General features: G+C 33.4%; 3 protein-coding genes across 13 annotated transcripts in view; all 3 read right to left on the bottom strand.

Annotated features, from left to right (window-relative positions):
* Positions 1–1,142: 1,142 nt before the first annotated feature.
* Positions 1,143–5,015, bottom strand: LOC140962015 (putative clathrin assembly protein At5g57200). Its single transcript, XM_073420892.1, has 15 exons — positions 4,697–5,015; positions 4,546–4,615; positions 4,358–4,455; positions 3,933–4,071; positions 3,756–3,853; positions 3,544–3,624; positions 3,155–3,205; positions 3,014–3,079; positions 2,877–2,942; positions 2,686–2,766; positions 2,514–2,597; positions 2,252–2,434; positions 1,954–2,029; positions 1,715–1,839; positions 1,143–1,640 (listed from the first exon to the last, which is right to left on the bottom strand). Exons 1-15 carry the CDS (start codon positions 4,775–4,777, stop codon positions 1,269–1,271), a joined length of 1,671 nt encoding a protein of 556 aa, XP_073276993.1. The 5' UTR covers positions 4,778–5,015; the 3' UTR covers positions 1,143–1,268.
* A 1,477-nt stretch (positions 5,016–6,492) lies between these two features.
* Positions 6,493–13,135, bottom strand: LOC140984968 (uncharacterized). Of its 4 annotated transcripts, none has more exons than XM_073452699.1 (5): positions 9,288–13,135; positions 9,082–9,197; positions 7,830–7,920; positions 7,435–7,484; positions 6,493–6,701 (listed from the first exon to the last, which is right to left on the bottom strand). In XM_073452699.1, the coding sequence occupies exons 1-4, from the start codon at positions 9,372–9,374 to the stop codon at positions 7,476–7,478; spliced, it is 303 nt and encodes a 100-aa protein (XP_073308800.1). In that variant the 5' UTR covers positions 9,375–13,135; the 3' UTR covers positions 6,493–6,701; positions 7,435–7,475. The 4 variants fall into 3 exon arrangements, 2 of the variants coding, with proteins under 2 accessions (XP_073308800.1, XP_073308792.1); XR_012176680.1 differs by having other exon boundaries at positions 9,082–13,135; XM_073452691.1 differs by lacking the exon at positions 7,435–7,484.
* A 510-nt stretch (positions 13,136–13,645) lies between these two features.
* The window catches only part of LOC140985014 (tRNA-specific adenosine deaminase TAD2-like), a 58,489-nt gene continuing 53,635 nt past the window's right edge, over positions 13,646–18,499 (bottom strand). For 7 of the 8 annotated variants that reach the window (XM_073452761.1, XM_073452752.1, XM_073452741.1 and 4 more), the window contains 7 exons: positions 17,568–17,633; positions 17,198–17,235; positions 16,830–16,896; positions 16,555–16,714; positions 16,374–16,470; positions 15,779–15,882; positions 13,646–14,381 (listed from right to left, as the gene is read on the bottom strand). In XM_073452761.1, the coding sequence (XP_073308862.1) occupies positions 14,341–14,381; positions 15,779–15,882; positions 16,374–16,470; positions 16,555–16,714; positions 16,830–16,896; positions 17,198–17,235; positions 17,568–17,633 (573 nt within the window). In that variant the 3' untranslated portion in view covers positions 13,646–14,340. Of the gene's footprint in view, positions 14,382–15,778; positions 15,883–16,373; positions 16,471–16,554; positions 16,715–16,829; positions 16,897–17,197; positions 17,236–17,561; positions 17,634–18,499 lie in introns of all 8 variants that reach the window. The other variant, XM_073452785.1, reaches the window with a different exon arrangement.

Raw genomic sequence — 18,499 nt, forward strand, 5'->3', positions numbered from 1 at the left:
TGAGATAACAACCCATCCTATTGCCCCTCTTTCAATGTGGATGGAGATAACTACCTAGTAATTTTATTATCTCATTTTGGGGGAAACAAACTATCTTTTTTAGTTTCAAATGTGCAAAATTTGATTCATCATTACATGACTCCAAATCTAGGTAATCTCAATAATAATAATTATTTTTTTTTTATGATGATAGAACCCGTAGTTACTATTTTTTGGCATGTACTGGTAAACCCTGCACGCAATAGTTTGCAAACCACATTAGTCAGGTAAACTACATTGAGCAAGTCATGTGCGACAAGCTCGTCTGAAAAGTTGTTGGTAGGAGGAATCGACATCTTGATTATTGGTTAAACGTTCACTTACTCTACTACACGCGAATAATTGTTTTGTCTTCTTACATCTTGGTGAATTCTTATTTTATTTTACAATTTGCTTGGTTTTATTTTTAATTTACATATTTGTGCATTAATTATTTAATGAAATTGTTGGATCCACGTTCTCATTCATTTGTTTCATAGTTTAGTGTTTTCAATTCTCATTTGGTTGCCAATGTTATTTTATACTCAACGTACTTTTTGCAACTTACTAAAATTTCAAATCAAATAATATATTAATTAACTATATATTAACTCATTATATATACGCAATGCAGGTGCATGGTTGCTAATTAGTAATGATACTGCATATACATCGTGTTAGTTTAGATTGATATATATAGCCCTGGAATCTAGAGATGTGTCATTCCCCAACTAACGAAGAGATCTTCGTAGTATTTATGCGAGTCTTCAGAATAAGATAATGCCAAAAATGATTAGATTGATATATATGACATGTTGATATTTCTAATATCAAATTTTGGTGTATTTTTTATGGCTTGGAAAGTCGCAACCGTTATCGTTCGATGCGTACTGAGTAAACACCCGGATTAACGCAATAATCCTGTGACAAGTTCATTCGAGAAAATGTTGGTAAGAGAAATCAAACACTTGATCATTAATTAGTGCTCACATATTTCACGAACTCATACATCCCATTGGAGCTTTAGTGTATTATTTTATCCAAATTTAAGGGATGTTTAAGGGGGAAGCATCAAAATGTTGATGTATTATTATTATTATTGTTTCATAATTACAAGAGGGGTGTGTATTATAAAAATAAAAAAATTATATGAAATGATTAGAAGTTAGAAATCATAAAATTATTACCAAATAAAAAATAAAAAATCAAAGAACGCAGCAGAACAGAGATGGAAAACTCAATCACCAAGCCTAAAGTAACGCACGATTTCCCATTCCACTTGAAATGATGAATGGACCACCAAATGGATTCGGATTCGGATTCGGATTCGGATTCCTCATTTGTGGCACCATATACGGATTCCAGGATACCATTACCGTACCACTTTCATGCTGATGAAAAATCATTTGCTGGTCAAGTTGAGGCATCATTGACAGCTGCAAGTTACTGGGAGGTTCAACGTCGTTCGATGTGACGAAAGGGTTGTATCGAGTCAGTGTGTTTTGTGTAGTTGTCTCGTATTCTTGCCAAGAATTGTATCCGGCACGATGCAGCTGTATCTGTCTCCGTGCAACATTGTCTTCATACAGGCTATCGAGTAGAAGTTTGTCAAATCCCCCCGCCTGCCAACATTGAGTTTGAGATGAAGCACATGATCAGATTTTTCGATTTCCTATCCGAGTACGAGGAAACAAACCATTTTTGAATCAGTAACTTGGGCCCTGTTCGTTTTGCTTGGTTCGGTGACTAGTGCCAACTCCCACCCGGAATTCATTTTTCCGTTATCGATCAATGTATCATGGGATGATCGTGGATTATCGTCTGCAAAAGAACAACAAAAACAAAAACATCCCTTATTGGTTTTGTGAGAAATATAAAATGTTTGGCAAGTTTCCCACCAAACAGTCGACGTTTTTGGGCTCTCATCTCGAGTACCTGATTGAATTATTGCAAGAGCCAATGCATTGCTTTGGTCTAATGCTAAAGCTTTCGGATTTACTTGGTTCGAAGCCTGCAGAAGATTAGCATAAAACACAAGAAGTACGTTCAGATCACGTATCATTCAAGGGAGAACCCATATATACATACATTTCATAGTAAAAAAATTACCCATATGAATTGAATATTTTTTCCATTTAGAAATTAAAAGATAGAGTATCCATACTCAGCCTCCGCCAGCCAGTTCCTGATGTTAGTCATCTTGTAGAGAAAACATGGAGGAAGGATAACTTACAATGAGATCAGTGGGCTTCTTAGCAGATATTAAGGTTGGAGTCCCTTTTTCATTTATAAACTCGGGCTTCTCTTTCGAATCAACCTTCTTTAAGTCGTTCTCGAATTCTTTAGCCTGTTGTTTAATCTCTTCTCGACCCGTACCTTCGAATTTTTGTCGTACTCCTTCTCTCACTCGATACTCCTATTTTAATTAATCGTAAAAAGTAGGATTGCTATCGTATAAAACATCCTAGAATGAGTCGGTTAATGTTCTTAATTACCAGTTGTCTATTTGACGATACACAACTTGCATGAGGTGCTTCCTTAACGTATTCCTCCACGTTTGCAAGAAACGATGGTGGAAACTATACACATTTTGAGAAATAAACAAATTCATATCTCATAACAGAACAAGTTTTCTGGATTTTTTACTTCGGAATGACTGAAAAATACCTGTCTCAGTATGGGAAACTGAGATGTCCGAGCAAGAGCCAAAGTTTTGCAGAATCTGTAAAAATTTGCTAAAAGTTCTGTCTAAACAAAACAAAAGATCAAGAATACAAAAAAAAAGAAACAACATAAAGATCAGCACCATTGTGGAATTTATGGAAAAACTACACCAATTCTCGGGAAGTTACACTGACATGTTGTGCAGCTCTTCTGTAAATATCAAGAACTTGAATAGCCTCGTGCTTGGGCATTTTGAAAAACTGGAGAAAGAACAAAGTATTATTCATTTCCATGGAGAGAACATAACAGAAAATGTAATACAAGATTATACCTTGGCAACAAGACCCGTGATCCCATCGCTGATAGTGCAGTACATTTTGAAGCTCTCTTTCAAAACCTGCATTGTTAATGATTCGGATGAAAATCTTTCTGACAGATTCATAGGATAATGGAAAACGTTGTATGAATATACCAGGGCCACGGCATATTGAACGAGAAAATTGTGGCTTGCGGCTCCTTGAGGCTGCAAATTTTACAACAGATAAGATACTAATATCCGGGGAAAATTAATCATGCAGCAACTTCATAGATTATAAATGTGTATTGCAAATCGAAATATGTCCTTGGATTCTTTGACTTTTAACTAGAAAAAAATAATTCCATCCCAGATTGAAATTTTTGAGCATTTATCCTGAACTGTCAAGATCCAGACTCCGCTCAATGCTCATAATTATATCAAATTCATTCTCGTTTTACGGAAATAGTTATCCAAGATGATAGTACAGACCATTCGTCGGCTTATACTCTTCTCACAATCATCTGTGGGGGGACAATGTTATTACCTTAACTATCAGACATTACCTGGCAATCGACTGTGCGATGAAGAAGCTGTTGCACTGCAGGTAACTTCCTCAATAGTTCATCATCCTTCAATATATGTACCTTACCACATGACTACCACAGTAAAAACCACTTCGTTTTTTTGCAAATATGTTCCCATATACAAGGCTCGAGTAAAAATATACGAAAAATATGTCATTTAACTTGGATTCTGCAACAACTGATTTTGGTACCTCATCAGATTCTGTGTCATAATTCAGTGTTCTAAAACATTCGAGTCTTTCCTCGAGAAAAACTCCGTATGTTCGTATCCATCCCGAGCAATCCCAAGCTGCATTTGAATCATCCAAAGCACTATATAAACAATAAGTAAAATTATTGAACCACTACTCAAGAAAATAATTATTCACCTAAAATACTTGAGTAATCCTTGAACTTGGAAACATGGAATAAATTTCTTCTCTCTGAGTACCGCAGTAATTCTTCTCTGAAGCTTGGATCTGCCTCTCTTAATGTCCTATGGAAAACAATCAAAGTCTTTATTGCGACCTGAAATTTACTCAGGTATTAGCACATAGCCGAATTAGCCCACAGAAATGAATGTCATGCTTGATCATCTAATCGCATCATCTCAAGAAAAGTGCCTCAAAAGCGCGGATTTCATCAGTTTCTTGAAAGATTTATGGTTTAAACAGATAAATATTTGAAATGAAATAAGCCAAAGTTGCATCATTTTGATAAGAAAAATAAAAAATAATTCTCCCAAGAATTATAAGTTCTGGAATCTTTGGTTTCTCATTGATGGAAATATATGAAACAAATAACCATCACGTACAATCCAATTACGCGTCTTTGACAATCTTCGCGAAAGTGCATAAATACAATAGGCAACGTCGGCTCTAGGACGCGATACCGATACTGCTACAACAATTTCTGGAAGACAATTAAATAACAATAAGAAAAGAAAATTGAATGATGGAACAATGAGGAAACAGAAAAAAAAATAGAAATTGCATTCATTACTTCTAATATGTCGTTCTTTCGGAGGACGTTCATCATGATTCGTGGCCTTTATAATTGCAATATCCAAATCCTTACAATAAAACCAAACAATATTAGCCAAAAATGAAACAAGTATAAATATAAATGTGTTTGGAATATACATGAAGCATACCTTAAAGTCACTATTGATCCATGCAAGACCAACGTTTGTGGAGTCTTTAAGAGCCCCATAAGCTTTGCGCAAGCTTTCCATTTATAGAAACGCAGAATCCATAGCCAAACAAATCTTGGATAATGGAGAGAAGAAGAGAAGATTTCAAAGAAAGGGGTTGATTTGTTTTTCCTCTCTTGTTCTTTAAACTGTGTTTTTTCCAATAAAAAACAAAAACAAAGTAAAATAAATTTTATTTCTATGAATTTATAATTGTCCCTTAATTATGAGGATATGAGCAAAGGTGTGAGATGAGTAAATTATTTGGTCATTTTGTAGATTTTGGATGTTATTATTGGCAATAACCGGAAAAATTCATTCTCAAATTGTAGGACCGAGCGCTTGCCGCTTTCTTAAAAGCTATAGCTGGTGGTAATTGTGCAACTCAAATCTTTTAAACCACACAGCAGCTCAAACACCACGGTTCAATCGCTCTACCAAACAGGGACAATTATTACGCTCAACACAAATGACATTTATGCATGGAGATATATGGATCCTATCAGAATTTAACCCGAGAAATATGATTTTTAAAATATAAAAAATGTAAAAAAAAAAAATGTAAGAATAATTTTAGTTAATACTTGAGGTCTCGCCGAGTTACCAATGTTAATTTCTTTTTCAATTTTATTTTTTTAAAAATATATTTATCAAGCTTGATATGTGAAACACCACTACCTGAATGAAACAGTTAAAATACTATAAATTTGTTTATTTTCGCATTTATTTGATTTCATCGACTTATAAATTATATTTCATTTTATATTTTATACTGAAAAATGTTTTTTACTAGTTATATTTAACATCTTATGATTTTAGTCCGCTATATAGTAAATTTACAGTCTTAGCCATGTATGTTTAATTTTTTTGGCAATTTTGATTGAAAAATCCCTTGCTCGTCGGAAATTCAGAATTTGATGATTTGATGTCGGAGCTTGCCTACGTGACATAAAAATTAATTAAAACCTTTTAAAAAGGATTCTACTTATTTATTTTATAAATTCATATCTTTCAAATCATCAAATACTCTCAAATAATAAATTAAAAGCAAAACAAAGTATCAATCAATTGGCAAAAATAAGAAACAGTCTGTATTGAAGGAACACCTCCCCAAAAAAATGATTCTCGTCAAATATTTATGGCTAATATCAAACACCAAAAGGCTTAAAAAATGCTCATGGATTCGGGCAAGCTTCCAGTTGTTGGATACATTTAGAATTAATCTTCAATAATCTTCCCGATTGTCTGATTTTTTTTTTGTTAATTGATTTTTTGTTTTATATATTATTTTAGATAATTTGATGATATGGAAGATATATGAATTTTTAAAATAAATAGATGAAATAATTTTTGTGCGGATAACATTTCCATCATTTTATGTCATATAGTCAAAATTCGATGTCAAATCATCAAATTCCGTCGAGGAAGGGGTTTTCTTGTCAAAATTTAACCAAAATTGTCAAAAAAATTAAACATACAGGACTGAGACTACAATTATAAGATGACAAACCTAACGAATTAAAAAAAAATTGTAATTTTCCCATATTTTATATTATATATACCGTGTGCCTTTCAATATATAAAATCGATTGCATAATATTGCACACGCAAATATGAACAAGACTGAACTTTTGTGTTACAACAAACCATTCTCTCAAGTTGTATTTGGACAGAGGGTTTGGATTTGAAACAGAATTTGAAAAAAGAACCAATGGACTTGATATGTATGTGTACACACACACACACACTCTCTCTTGGAGCAAATTTAAAACACCAAAATTCCAATAGATACCTTTATCAAGAACTCAAAATTGCCAATTTGAGCTAAAAACCAACAAATAAATGCGCTATAATTAAGATTTATACTTCACCATGATTTCAACATTCAGAATCCTGAATGGTCTTTTGAACTTTTACTCTTCGAATAATCCATTTTACGGCTTTTTGCAGCCAATCGGGTTCTCAACTGCAGATCATGTAATATTCATAATTACAGTCATAGTTTAAATATGTGTACAATAGCTCAAGCAAAAAACAGACAGAATGAACACTTCATACATGAACACACAAGTAAAGAACATATACCATTCCACATGCAGCAGCAAATCCAATTGATCGATCGGACCAGAAGACTAACACCTTAGTTATTTCATTTCACCAGCTAGAACTTATGAAGTGGCCGGATGACTAAAAATCGTAAGGTAACTAACTCCAAATGGGAGAGTTAATGCTGCCATTGAATCTGTTGAGTTTGGTTATAAATCGCATATAATAATAATAGTTAAACTCCCTTTAGAGAAATAATACACCTATACAGCCCCTGCCCCTTCCGCCCCAGCACCTCGACCCTAGAATCTTAGGAGGTTTCTACATTCTAATAATATTTTATATCGATATATGATTAGTACGATATAAATGATTAGTACAATATAAAGTGGCACTAAAATAAGAGTAATCTTCAGTCGTGAAGAGATATATATATATATATCAAATTCAAGAAATAATGTTATATTGAATCCACAGAGAGAAGATGCCACAAGACCATTGTTTTCATAGTTAATACTATTCACAGTAAAAACAAAGATATATACCTCGACCCCATCAGTATTTCAGAGAAGAAAGCGGGAATAAACAAGGATATTTCGGGAGTGAAAATAACAAGAACGAAAAGTATATCCTCAAGGATTCAAATAGAGTACCTTTTCTATGTACTTCAATTGCTTCATAACTTCTTCCGTTTCTAGCTCTCCTAAATCAGCAAGGGTGTTTGAGTTATTGTACGTGGTTTAAAAATATGTAGTTTAAAAACCACTTTACATCTGCTATCTTTACATTACAGACAGTTTTTACTTCATCAAATCATTTCCGAATTCAGTGGAAAACATCTATAATCAGGTCTGGGGAAATTGAGTAGGAAATTCACAAATGAGTAAATACGTCATGCAATACAATAATATTCATGCACAGCTTAAACTTCACAAGAATCCATAGATTTTGTAACATTTTAATTCTAGAATTCAGACAAGAAAGGATTAAATAATCAGGGAACCGCATGGCCTTTCTGATACAATCACAGTAAGACAAATTGGCATACCTGGGGTACCACACAATCTGAATGAGTAGGGTCCCTATTAACACTATCAAAGCATCCCCAGCCATCAGTTTGAACTTCAAAAAGAGGTGCCCTGCGACATGTTTGATTTAACTTTTAAGAATGTGTATGTGCTGACTCACATCCCAGAACCAGTGTATCAAAAAATGTACATGATATGTTGATAAATGGTAAAGTGTTTTGCATTGAATATTAAAACTGGTGCAGAACTAATGTTATTTTCCAAGCTTTGATAATGCAAAATAAGCAATTGTTAGGAAATATGATATGTTAGAGCAAATTAAATTTTGATGCATTGGCACAAATAAAATTTTTAATCCCTTTACCATTTAAAGTATCTCCTTTTTTAGAGAGGCCTCATCACATCTTTTCAAATACGAACAAAACCATTAATGTCAAATTTTTATTGATTAGAAGATTCAGTTACACCATTCAGAGCTATAGCTGTGAAAGTCAGTGATATCTTGCATTTCCAATTTTATTGTTGTCGAAAATAAAAATATATATTATAAACTTAGTTGTGATATTAGTAAAATTATGATGTATCTTTGATGGTTTGAGTGTGGTTTAGTTTTAAGAAAAATTTCTTATCATATATATCACAATGTTTGTTCACATATATAAAGAGGTAATGATAATAACATATGCCCTAGAAATAGTAACCAAATTCTAGCCCCCAACACATTTTATCGTGAATGTAAGCAATCCTTTATGATCGAACTTCGTGAATCTGGTATAGTATTATTCACTATATTTCCGGTATTTAAAATTTAACAGTCGTTTTCATATACACCTTCTCTTTTAAACGATATGTTTGTCATATCTAGAGTTGCTAAAGAGGAAATCTACTCGAATTTAAGTGATGGGAGAATTTGGAGATTCCTTCAATAATGCACACAGGCTTCCTATTTGTAGTCTTATTCATAAAGGAATGAAACAGGAAATGGCTCACATGATTCCTTCAAGGTCTATAAATCTGTTAAATGTTTTTTTTTCTGTATGAATGCTACATATTATGGAAACCAAAACATGAGTATACAAAGAAATTGTGTACATCCATTTCGTAGATGCATCCCATGAGATGCCCCCACATTGTAAGTGGTGTGAAGATTGATAAGACATGAGTATATAAAGCTCTTAGCTATTGGTGTTTTTGATCAATTCATATAGTAATTTATTCCAGGTAAATATTCAAATTCAAAAGTTCAAGTTCAGGAAACTAGGATCAAACTACCTTCGCCGTTTTCCACATATAGTTCCATTAACACCTCCAAGGCCTTTAATGAAATCTTGACATTGAAGCCAATTATCAATAGAACTGAGTTTTAAAGTTTTGACAGAATTTTGTTCCTGGAAAGAATCACAAAATGCTCCCTTTATTGCTCATATAAATATGCAGTTAACTAGATACAAACCACGCATCATTACCAAAAGTTTTACCTGCAGGATAAGATTGTTTGGAGCAGCGATTTCTAATGGATCACCAATAAGATCACATTTAGTGTAGCCATTGTGAGCATAGATCATAAGCACAGGTTAACGGTTGGTGCAAGGGAAATATGAAGTCACGAAGCCATAAAAATCATCACAAATAGAGTGGAATGAACATGATGCCACAGGTACAAAAGACAATTTGCATGGACAAAGAAAAAACTTCGTCTGTATAGACACAAAGAGAGTTCAAATAATATGAAATTAGGTTCAGTGCATGAACAACTATATACCTAACATATGCTTCAGACAAATGATGCCACCATCTACTTAATTGTGTTGAATTTTTTTTTAAAAAAAGAAATATAAGGAACAATACTATTCGAAGACCATCATGACAATTAACGGAAGACATACCAATAAGTGGGGCCAGACCAATCAGGAACATCAGCTTGAAATTCGTCTCCAATTTTCACATTGGACATATATGGCTCAGTGTCTCTAAACAAGAATACCACAGATCCTAATTCACCTTCTGATTCGTAATTTTCATTTCTAGGAAATTCATTGGTGATGTTCACCGAGTATATTGTAGATTTATCTTTCAGTTTTTTATGGCTCTGTTTCAGGCAAGAGCTACAAAACCACTCCCCAACAGGTACTCTCATTATATGAGGATTACAACAAGAAAGATGAAATGAATCTTCACAATTGTCACAGATTAGCAGTTTTGAAGTGCTTTCCAAATGCTCACAGAATTTGCATGACTTCGAACAATAGTTTTCACCACTCATATCGGTATTTTCAGCAGATTCATGATCATGTGTAATTTGAAGTCTTTCACACAGTCCCTGACTTCTGAGAATTGAAATACATTTATCTCTTTCTGACATATTAGCTGGTAAGTTCTCATTCATGCATGCACCAGATGAGGAACACTCACATGCATCATCATTGTCAAATCTCAAGAAAACCGAACTAAGGTTTACATATGATTTCGATGATGAACAAACATCTTTTTCATGATAAAAATTCAAAACTCTGCCTGTGACGCTTATTAAGGCCTCCTCAGAACCAGCTTCTTCCCCAGCCACAGGAATAGAACCTAAGTGCTCATGGGCAGCCACCAAACGGGCAGATTTTACAACAGCACTGGGCTGGATGGTACAAATATCAACTGAATTAGCATTTTGCCTTCTCCGTTGATATACAAAAGTCATACAATTTGGGGACATTTTATGGATGTTAATAGCTGGGAATTGTGCCTTCGACAGTTTGAAGGAACATAGATCACCATCAGATATCCTCTTCCGTAAAAAGGATTCTCCACAGATATCCAACTGATATTGGCCACAGATTAAACGATTTTCCTGATTATTGGTACATGGAATCCAGTCAGGCAAAAGTTCTCGTTTGGTGAAGTCAGATATGAAATAAGTAGCAACTTCCCTGATACAAACATGGAAAGTCTGGATCAGTATCCTCGACATAATCATATATAAAAATGTCGAATTCACATCTCAACAAAAACTTGATTAACATTAAAACATATTTTAGAAGAGTATAGAAATTGGTTTTTCAATTTTATACACACAATGCCTACTGTTACTACCATGCAATACATAATTAACTGAAGACCTCACAATAAAACTACTGACATCAGGTTTCAGATCATAATTCAGGCTCAATACTCTATTTTCACGTTTTCAAGTTAAAGATATCTACATATAAGCATTATACATTACACTCACCCCATTATATTATTTAATGTTTAATTTTCCATGAACCGAGACCATAGTGATTGGTCTGTATATTGCAATGCTGCATTCATTTTCTGCTTTTAGCCTTAGTTCATTGTTCCTTGATTCCATATTGTCTCTTTTAGCAGACATTTTCTTCAACTACACAGTTGACATTCATGTTCTTATGGAATAAGTTTTTTAGCTATCTGAGCTCCGTCTTGGAATTTACATACTCCAAAATACATATCCTGAACTTCATTGATCTCATTGTGGCTACATTCAATACGACAAAGAGTACATCTTCACTTCTGGATTATCGGACTGCTCTTTTCTCCATTACCAAATGCAATTTTGAAAATATATGAAATTATGAATGCTTCTCACCAGCTCAATTGCAGAACACTGAACATTGACATCTATCACACCATTAAATGCCAGAAAAATCACGATGTCAGGTTTGCTAAAGCTTTGAGTGAAGCGCAAGCTTATATGCATACAAAAGTAGAATGGAAGAATAACACAAAAGAGATGAGCGTTTAGTCACATGAAACCACAAGATGTCATTCCTTTTATAGCCCTACTTCCCCATCATTATATTAAAGCCTCTTGAACTTGAAGTAGTTAACTTATCCATGGTATATATTATCAGCTTACAAGACCTAACATCATAGAAAGCTCAGTTGTAACTTATGGAGGTTATGTCCAAGGAGATCTCTCAACATCTTCAAGTGTTATATGCTATGTAATTATCCAACACTAAACAACTTATAATAATTGGTTCTTCAAACCTTAAGCTCAACAATCTGGAAGATCGGATTTCAAAGAATAGATGCAGGAAACTAAGTAACCCAGCCTGTTCTATATCTTACTGCTAAAATAAGGCCTACACGTTTCTGCTGTCAGAGAACAGCCGCTGAAAAACCATCAAAATGCCCATTATGTTTCTGCTATCATCCTCTGGAACAAGAAATTTCGCCCCATCATTTCAATTGCTTTGAATGCTATAGGTATACAAATAACAGAATAAGTAGATTCTATAATAGCTAGATCAACATTTATCTAGTTTATCGTCATTCCATCAGCAATATAGAGAAGGTGTTCATTTCTCTGACCATATAATTCCATTAACTACGGAAGATTTCACAAATAAGTAAAAGTAAATCAAAAGACGATAAAAAATAAAAAAAATTCCAAACAGGATTCACCAACCATGAGATTTTGGATTTATAAACTCTATATAGAAAACCCACGAAATCACAAACAACTCCATATGTATAAAGCAACACCCACCATGCATATATATACTTCCCCTTTCATTCTTGATACAGACAGCATATCCCTTTCTATATGGACCATATTCTTTCCCTTCCTTTTTCTAATGGCAGACTAAATCTTAACTGTTTACCACATATACCAGTTCCTTATATCCATTTTATATTGCCCACTCAATTTCAAGGTTATCTCACCACAAGCTAGAGAAATTGAAATCCCATCAATAAAATAATCATCTTATAATCACATCAATATAGCACATAATTCTCATCCTTACTTTCATCTTAAGCACAAAATTTTCATTGAAGGGTTACAGTGAATTTGATATTCTAACGGATTGGACATTTGCTAAAATAAATCCAACTTTGCAAAACACAAGTAAAGGACAAACATCATCCACGTTGGTGATGAGCCATACAAAATTATGCAGCAAGTGCACGAACAGGCGTCTAAACTGGATATCTAATCAATGAATATTTATCAAGTAAAGAGATCAAAATATGTTCACAACCATTTCCTTCTAGTTTTCAAGCCGCGATAACGTAAAATTCAAAAAATAAAACGGCGCACTTGTATATACCAACTATTTTTCATGGTAATAGTTGATGAATAAATATTTGCTCTTCACAATTTTTGCAGGCTTTGGGGATTTGTTTTCCTAGGAGAAGATGGAAAAGTATAATTTGCTATGTACAAAGCATAAATATGGTTCCAGCGGAGACTTGAGTAGTTTGGTGAAACACAAATTCTCCCAAAAGGCCTTTGTTATGACATTTGTTTAGCTCTGCATTTAAAAATAATATTATAATGAATAATTTTATTTTATATTTAAATTAATTAATTAAATTTCCTTAAATTTAATAACATAGGTTGCTTGTTCTAAAAAAATTTAAATTGTTGGTAATAATAATTATATCAGTAATGTAATTTGCGAGTTTTTTTATCATGTTGCCACTGTCAATGAATTTACCGATGTTAATTCAATATTTTACCTTTTATTTCAAATTTTATTATTTTTCGTCCGAGTGCTAACATAATTCTAGAAATGTTGCTACATGTGACATCACACATTTTGCATATGATGTCACATCTACACTTGATGAAAATGAACGATAATTAAATAAATATTATTAATTCCCCGTACTTAAATATTGTTTTATTCATGTTTAACATAATAAAAAATTGAAAGGATAAGATTTTAACATCAAACATAATATATCAACAGACACAAACATCTTTAAATGTCATTTAATTTCGAACAGTAGATTGCTGAGGGTTTACTACATTTATGAGTGAGTTTTATGGATATTGCTAGGTTAGCAGATTGGCCCAAGATCAGTTCACTCAAGAATGTAATAGCAAATAGTTTGCAAGTTTCTTGCAATCTCAAAGAACATGGTTTTTTGCAGCTTCTACAAATTATCCGTTTAGCTTCTACAAATTATCCGTTTGATCACGAATGAGAAAATAAATAATGATTGTAAACTGTCTCACTATGTCAAAAAACCAGAATCAAATCGAACTCAATTGGATTATCGATGCAATCAAGAATTCCAATTCTGGTTCTTCACTCCCTCAAATTAGTGACAAGTTCTGTCAAAATCCATAAACTGCACCTTAATTTGGTTCTTTAGAGCCGAATCAATTTTCCTAAATCGAAGTACCTGGCAGGGTCAGAGACACGGTTAGGTGTGAAGAAGCAAATGTAATTTCGTATAATCATTTTCAAAGAAAAGATGGAAGAGAACTTTCAAAAACCAAATAGAGAGCATGTCTGAGATATGAGACGTGAATGGAAGACCATACGTATGAATGACATAGTACCAAGTAATTTAGATAGAAGGTTAGCATGAATTATTTTCGCCTAGGTTCTTCTGTAACAGTAATTCGTGTATAGAGGACATAAAGCATCAAATAATGATTCATCCTTAAGAGAGGGCATTAAAGCAAAATAAAATAGATAGGAAATAACGACATAATGACAAGATTGCAGAAATATGTACCTTTTCAGTAGTAGACAAGACGAAACTTGATGTAGAGTATAAGTTTTAGTCCCGTGGTTGCATCAGTTTTCTATGAGGCTTTGGAGCTAAGTCGTGTTAAAAGAAACAAATTGTCAAAGAAAAAGCGAAGAGTCGATTTCGTTTAAAAAGTCAAATTGTTGACAACATGAAAGAATTCAGGTAATGGAATTACTAAGGGTGCAATGTTGCAGAAAAGCACCGTGGCCTGAGACTGAATAATTGAGATATTAAGCATCATATGTCCTCCATAAATTTTTATGTAACAAAAACTCGTCAATGGTGCAGAAGTTGTGATCTCAAGCCAATAACTGAAATAATAGACACTGCACATTCCTATTAACTTTTTATGAGACAAAATTCCTTTTGTTTTTAATCAAATGAAATGTCGCATCAGCGAAAAGAAGTTCAGATGACACTGTACATGTTTGGAGAATTTTACAACAATAAGTATGACCATCATCAGTAGATTAAGACCACAACTAAATATAAAATTTAGCATTTATAAGGTTATTGATTAATGTCAAGGGACGAGAATGCTTTTACTCGAAGTGCAAACTACATATGCTGTCCTAAAAACATATGAACTGGTTTACCACAAGCAAAAAAATTTACCAAAATGGAAATCAAGTGTTGTGGAGGTGGTGGATGTAGAAAGTTCACATTCCTTTAATATGTTTCATGTGTTCTATACATTTAATCAACACAAGTATGTTGGGGGAATATGGGGCAAAATGTGTCAGTTTACTCATCCACTATAATATTTAATAGTTATTCCCTTGACCAAATGTCTTCCTCACCAGTTCGAGAGAAATAAGATAAAGGAGCCGTCTGTAACTATCCTTCATCTTGAATTGTGTAAGGTGTCAAAATATTTATGGAGACAGCAATGTCCAAAAAATGAATTAAAGTTCCATCAGGCTTTGGTGACATGGAAGATAAGTCGTATGCTACATGCTGTAATTTTTCCAATATCTTGTTGTTTATCAGAATAATTCATAAAGTTTTTTCTTCTAACATGGTTCTTTTGCTACCGAGGTTGGCTTCACACTAAGTGGAACAATACCTATGATTTATCACGGCACCAGAATGTGGGATTGGCATCCCTCAAATGGAGAGGGGAGAAGCTAATGATCTCCTATTACCTGTGTGTAATCTGTTGGTAAAGAAAGCTAGTGGAAGTCATGCGTTTTGAAGGGCAGGCAATACGCTCAAAGCGTGCACTTTTGCGCTTTTGACAACTATATGAAACATGGAATTTTACTTTGCTAGAAGTTTGAAAAAACACTTTTCCTTACAAGTTAAGGTTTCGAAAGTGGTGCTATATCATTACTTTTAATGAGAGGGAAATTGAAGAAAGAAGTTTGCCATTTAGAATGAGAGGCATCAGATGAGATTTCTAAACAAGATGGGACAGTGAAAGTATTAATTCCTAAGCATCACCGGCTCTTATAAATATACATACCATTGGGATTTCCTTGTTCGTAAAAGCTTCTCAAAAGATTGATAGCTTCTAATGCCATTATTCCTCCGGTGCACTTAAATTCCTTCCTTTTCGAGCCTTCGTCACTGTCAAAAATAAAAATAAAAAATAACAAAAAGGAAAAGAAAAAATAAAACAAGGAACCCTCTACTCAGTTATGTTACCAACTGAAAAGAGAAAATCAAAATATGATAACAAAGGTAAAAACTAATTCAAACAAATTTGTGTTCAGTTATGGAAGCCTACTCCCGATTCATGGTGTGAAGGTAGTAAAAATCAAGTATAGCACAGAAAGCTACACTTTTCACAAAGAGTTATTATCCCCAGAAATTCGCAAATTCCATAACGCAGCACGAGTAGTGAAAATAAGTAGTGTATTCAAATAACCAAAATACAATACAGGCACACATAACAAAAGGAGACATAAAGGTTGAAGCATATGATTCAGCATTCACCAAATATTACAAATAATCACACAAAGTCACTTCAAAAATAACATCTTGATATGATTTATAAACTATAGCTTTTCCACAAACAAGCCATAATATCGAAAAAAGATTATATCTCATATTCAAACCTTGCATATTTTCCTGAGTTGTATTTGTGCAAGGACATTATCGATCCACAACCTCCAAACTTATCATTTGCACATCCATAGTATACTTCTTTAATACCTGATTGACAATCAAGTGATGACAACCAAAAGGATCACCACTAAAAGCAACAAGAAAAATGTCAAAGTATTTGTTTTGCCATACCAATGATAGATAAAGCTGCTGCACACATTATGCATGGCTCACATGTAACATAAAGGGTGCACTGTGACAATTTCAAAGAAATTTCACCCCTCGTTAATCCACTTTTCTGACACCGCTCAAGCAGCTTATCAATTGCTTCCATCTCTGCATGCCTAGTGGCCTGTAGATAACAAATGAAAATGATAATACACATATTACAACGACACACGAGCCAAACAAAATTGAGCATGTACAAATTCAAGAGAGATTATATTTTTTCAAATATGAGATCATACATTTCTCGTCTCAGTAGGCCGATTTCTCCCCGAGGCAATGACAGTCTGATCTTCAACAATAATACAACTGATTAAATGACAACAGAAGTTTAATGAGGATTACATGAAAACTTGGTAATCAATTTTCAGCCACATAATAAAAGTCTCAATCTTATCGATCTATTCCTATCGTAAAAGGTATAATGGGGACTTATATCATGGATATTATAAAGAATCACTCAGAAAATTATTTCCCCCTTGAATTGTTTATCTTCATTTTTTCAACTAAATTTAAGTTACAATTATTACTGGTATTTGCTTTCCCATCTGAAAAATGAGGGAATTTTTTTTAAAAATAATTGTTTAAAAGGAGAGCATAAGAAGCTTACCCCACTGGTACTTCAAGGTTGTCCAAGGCAAGCTTAGCCTGGCAAGGGAGAGGTGAGAATAATCAAAATCATCTCAATATACCCTGGGTAATAGTTCAATAATTTTCATACCCAAAGTACTCAAGTATATCAATAAAGCGAAAAAGAATGACATCAAGATACGGTTCTACCCAAGAACTGTGCATCCGTGATCAGTATTAGTATTGACTCATTTATTGATCTTGGTTTGACTTGATTAACATATTTGTGTTAATCTAATAAAGGCTTCTACTCAGATAGAAAAATGAGAACTTTAAATGATCGTTGCATCAACTGCATAAAAAGCATGTAGACCCACAAAAAAAAAATTTGTGGATAACTGAACACCTGCCTGTTGTAGAGCAAGCTTCATAAACATAACATCATCAGGCATTGCTTCCTCCAATGAAGACGTCATCTGTATTTTGTTAAATAAAATAAGAAAACATAAGTAGAACATCAAAAGCTCACACTCCATAGCAGGAACGAATCCACAGATTAGAGTTCGGGGACTTGAACTTAGAGTGAGTTTGGATTCAGAAGTTATAACTTAAAAACACTTAAATAACTCCAGCTTTTTAAAGTGCTTTTATTAAAAAAAAAAAAAAAAAGATAAGCGAATTTGAAGTTTGGATAAATGTTAAAAAGTGTTTTTATTTTAAATTTTAAAAAGAATTAGAAGAAAAAGCGAAAAAGCCATAAATTTCAGCTTCTAAACAGCTTTTGTAACCAAACACAACATTTTTTAAGAAAATAGTTTTTAAAAAGGTGCTTTTAACCCATGAACTTCTTTAACCAAATGGGCTCTTAATATAATAAGTTATACATATTACCAAAAAAGACAAATTATACCGTCAACGAGTTGTGCCCTGCGTCCAAAGGAGGAAAATTAATAGTGGAATTCGATTATCATTTTTAAGAACAATACCAAATTCCAATATATTTAACCATTTAAACCATTGAAAGCAGTTCAAAACATATGGAAACTAATATTTTTTCCATCCAAAAAAGGTACCATTAATCTACAACAACTTAAGCATTGACTATTGTCATGGCATGTTTTGGCCTAGGCCTTAGTTAAATGCTCCAGGCTGCAAATATTTTGGGATTACAAAACACTTCCACTTTATTTGCTAATACCAGTGACATGCATCCTCTAATATCTGGTTTTATAATATACTTTAACATAGAAAACAAATGAGAACTCGATTTCCAGAAGGTAAATAGCATCAGAAATCATAGCACACATGGGGATATCTTTGTACTCAAAATAATTCTGTGAAA

This window comes from Primulina huaijiensis, chromosome 1 (assembly GCF_012295235.1).
Source record: "Primulina huaijiensis isolate GDHJ02 chromosome 1, ASM1229523v2, whole genome shotgun sequence".
Classification (NCBI taxonomy): Eukaryota; Viridiplantae; Streptophyta; class Magnoliopsida; order Lamiales; family Gesneriaceae; genus Primulina; species Primulina huaijiensis.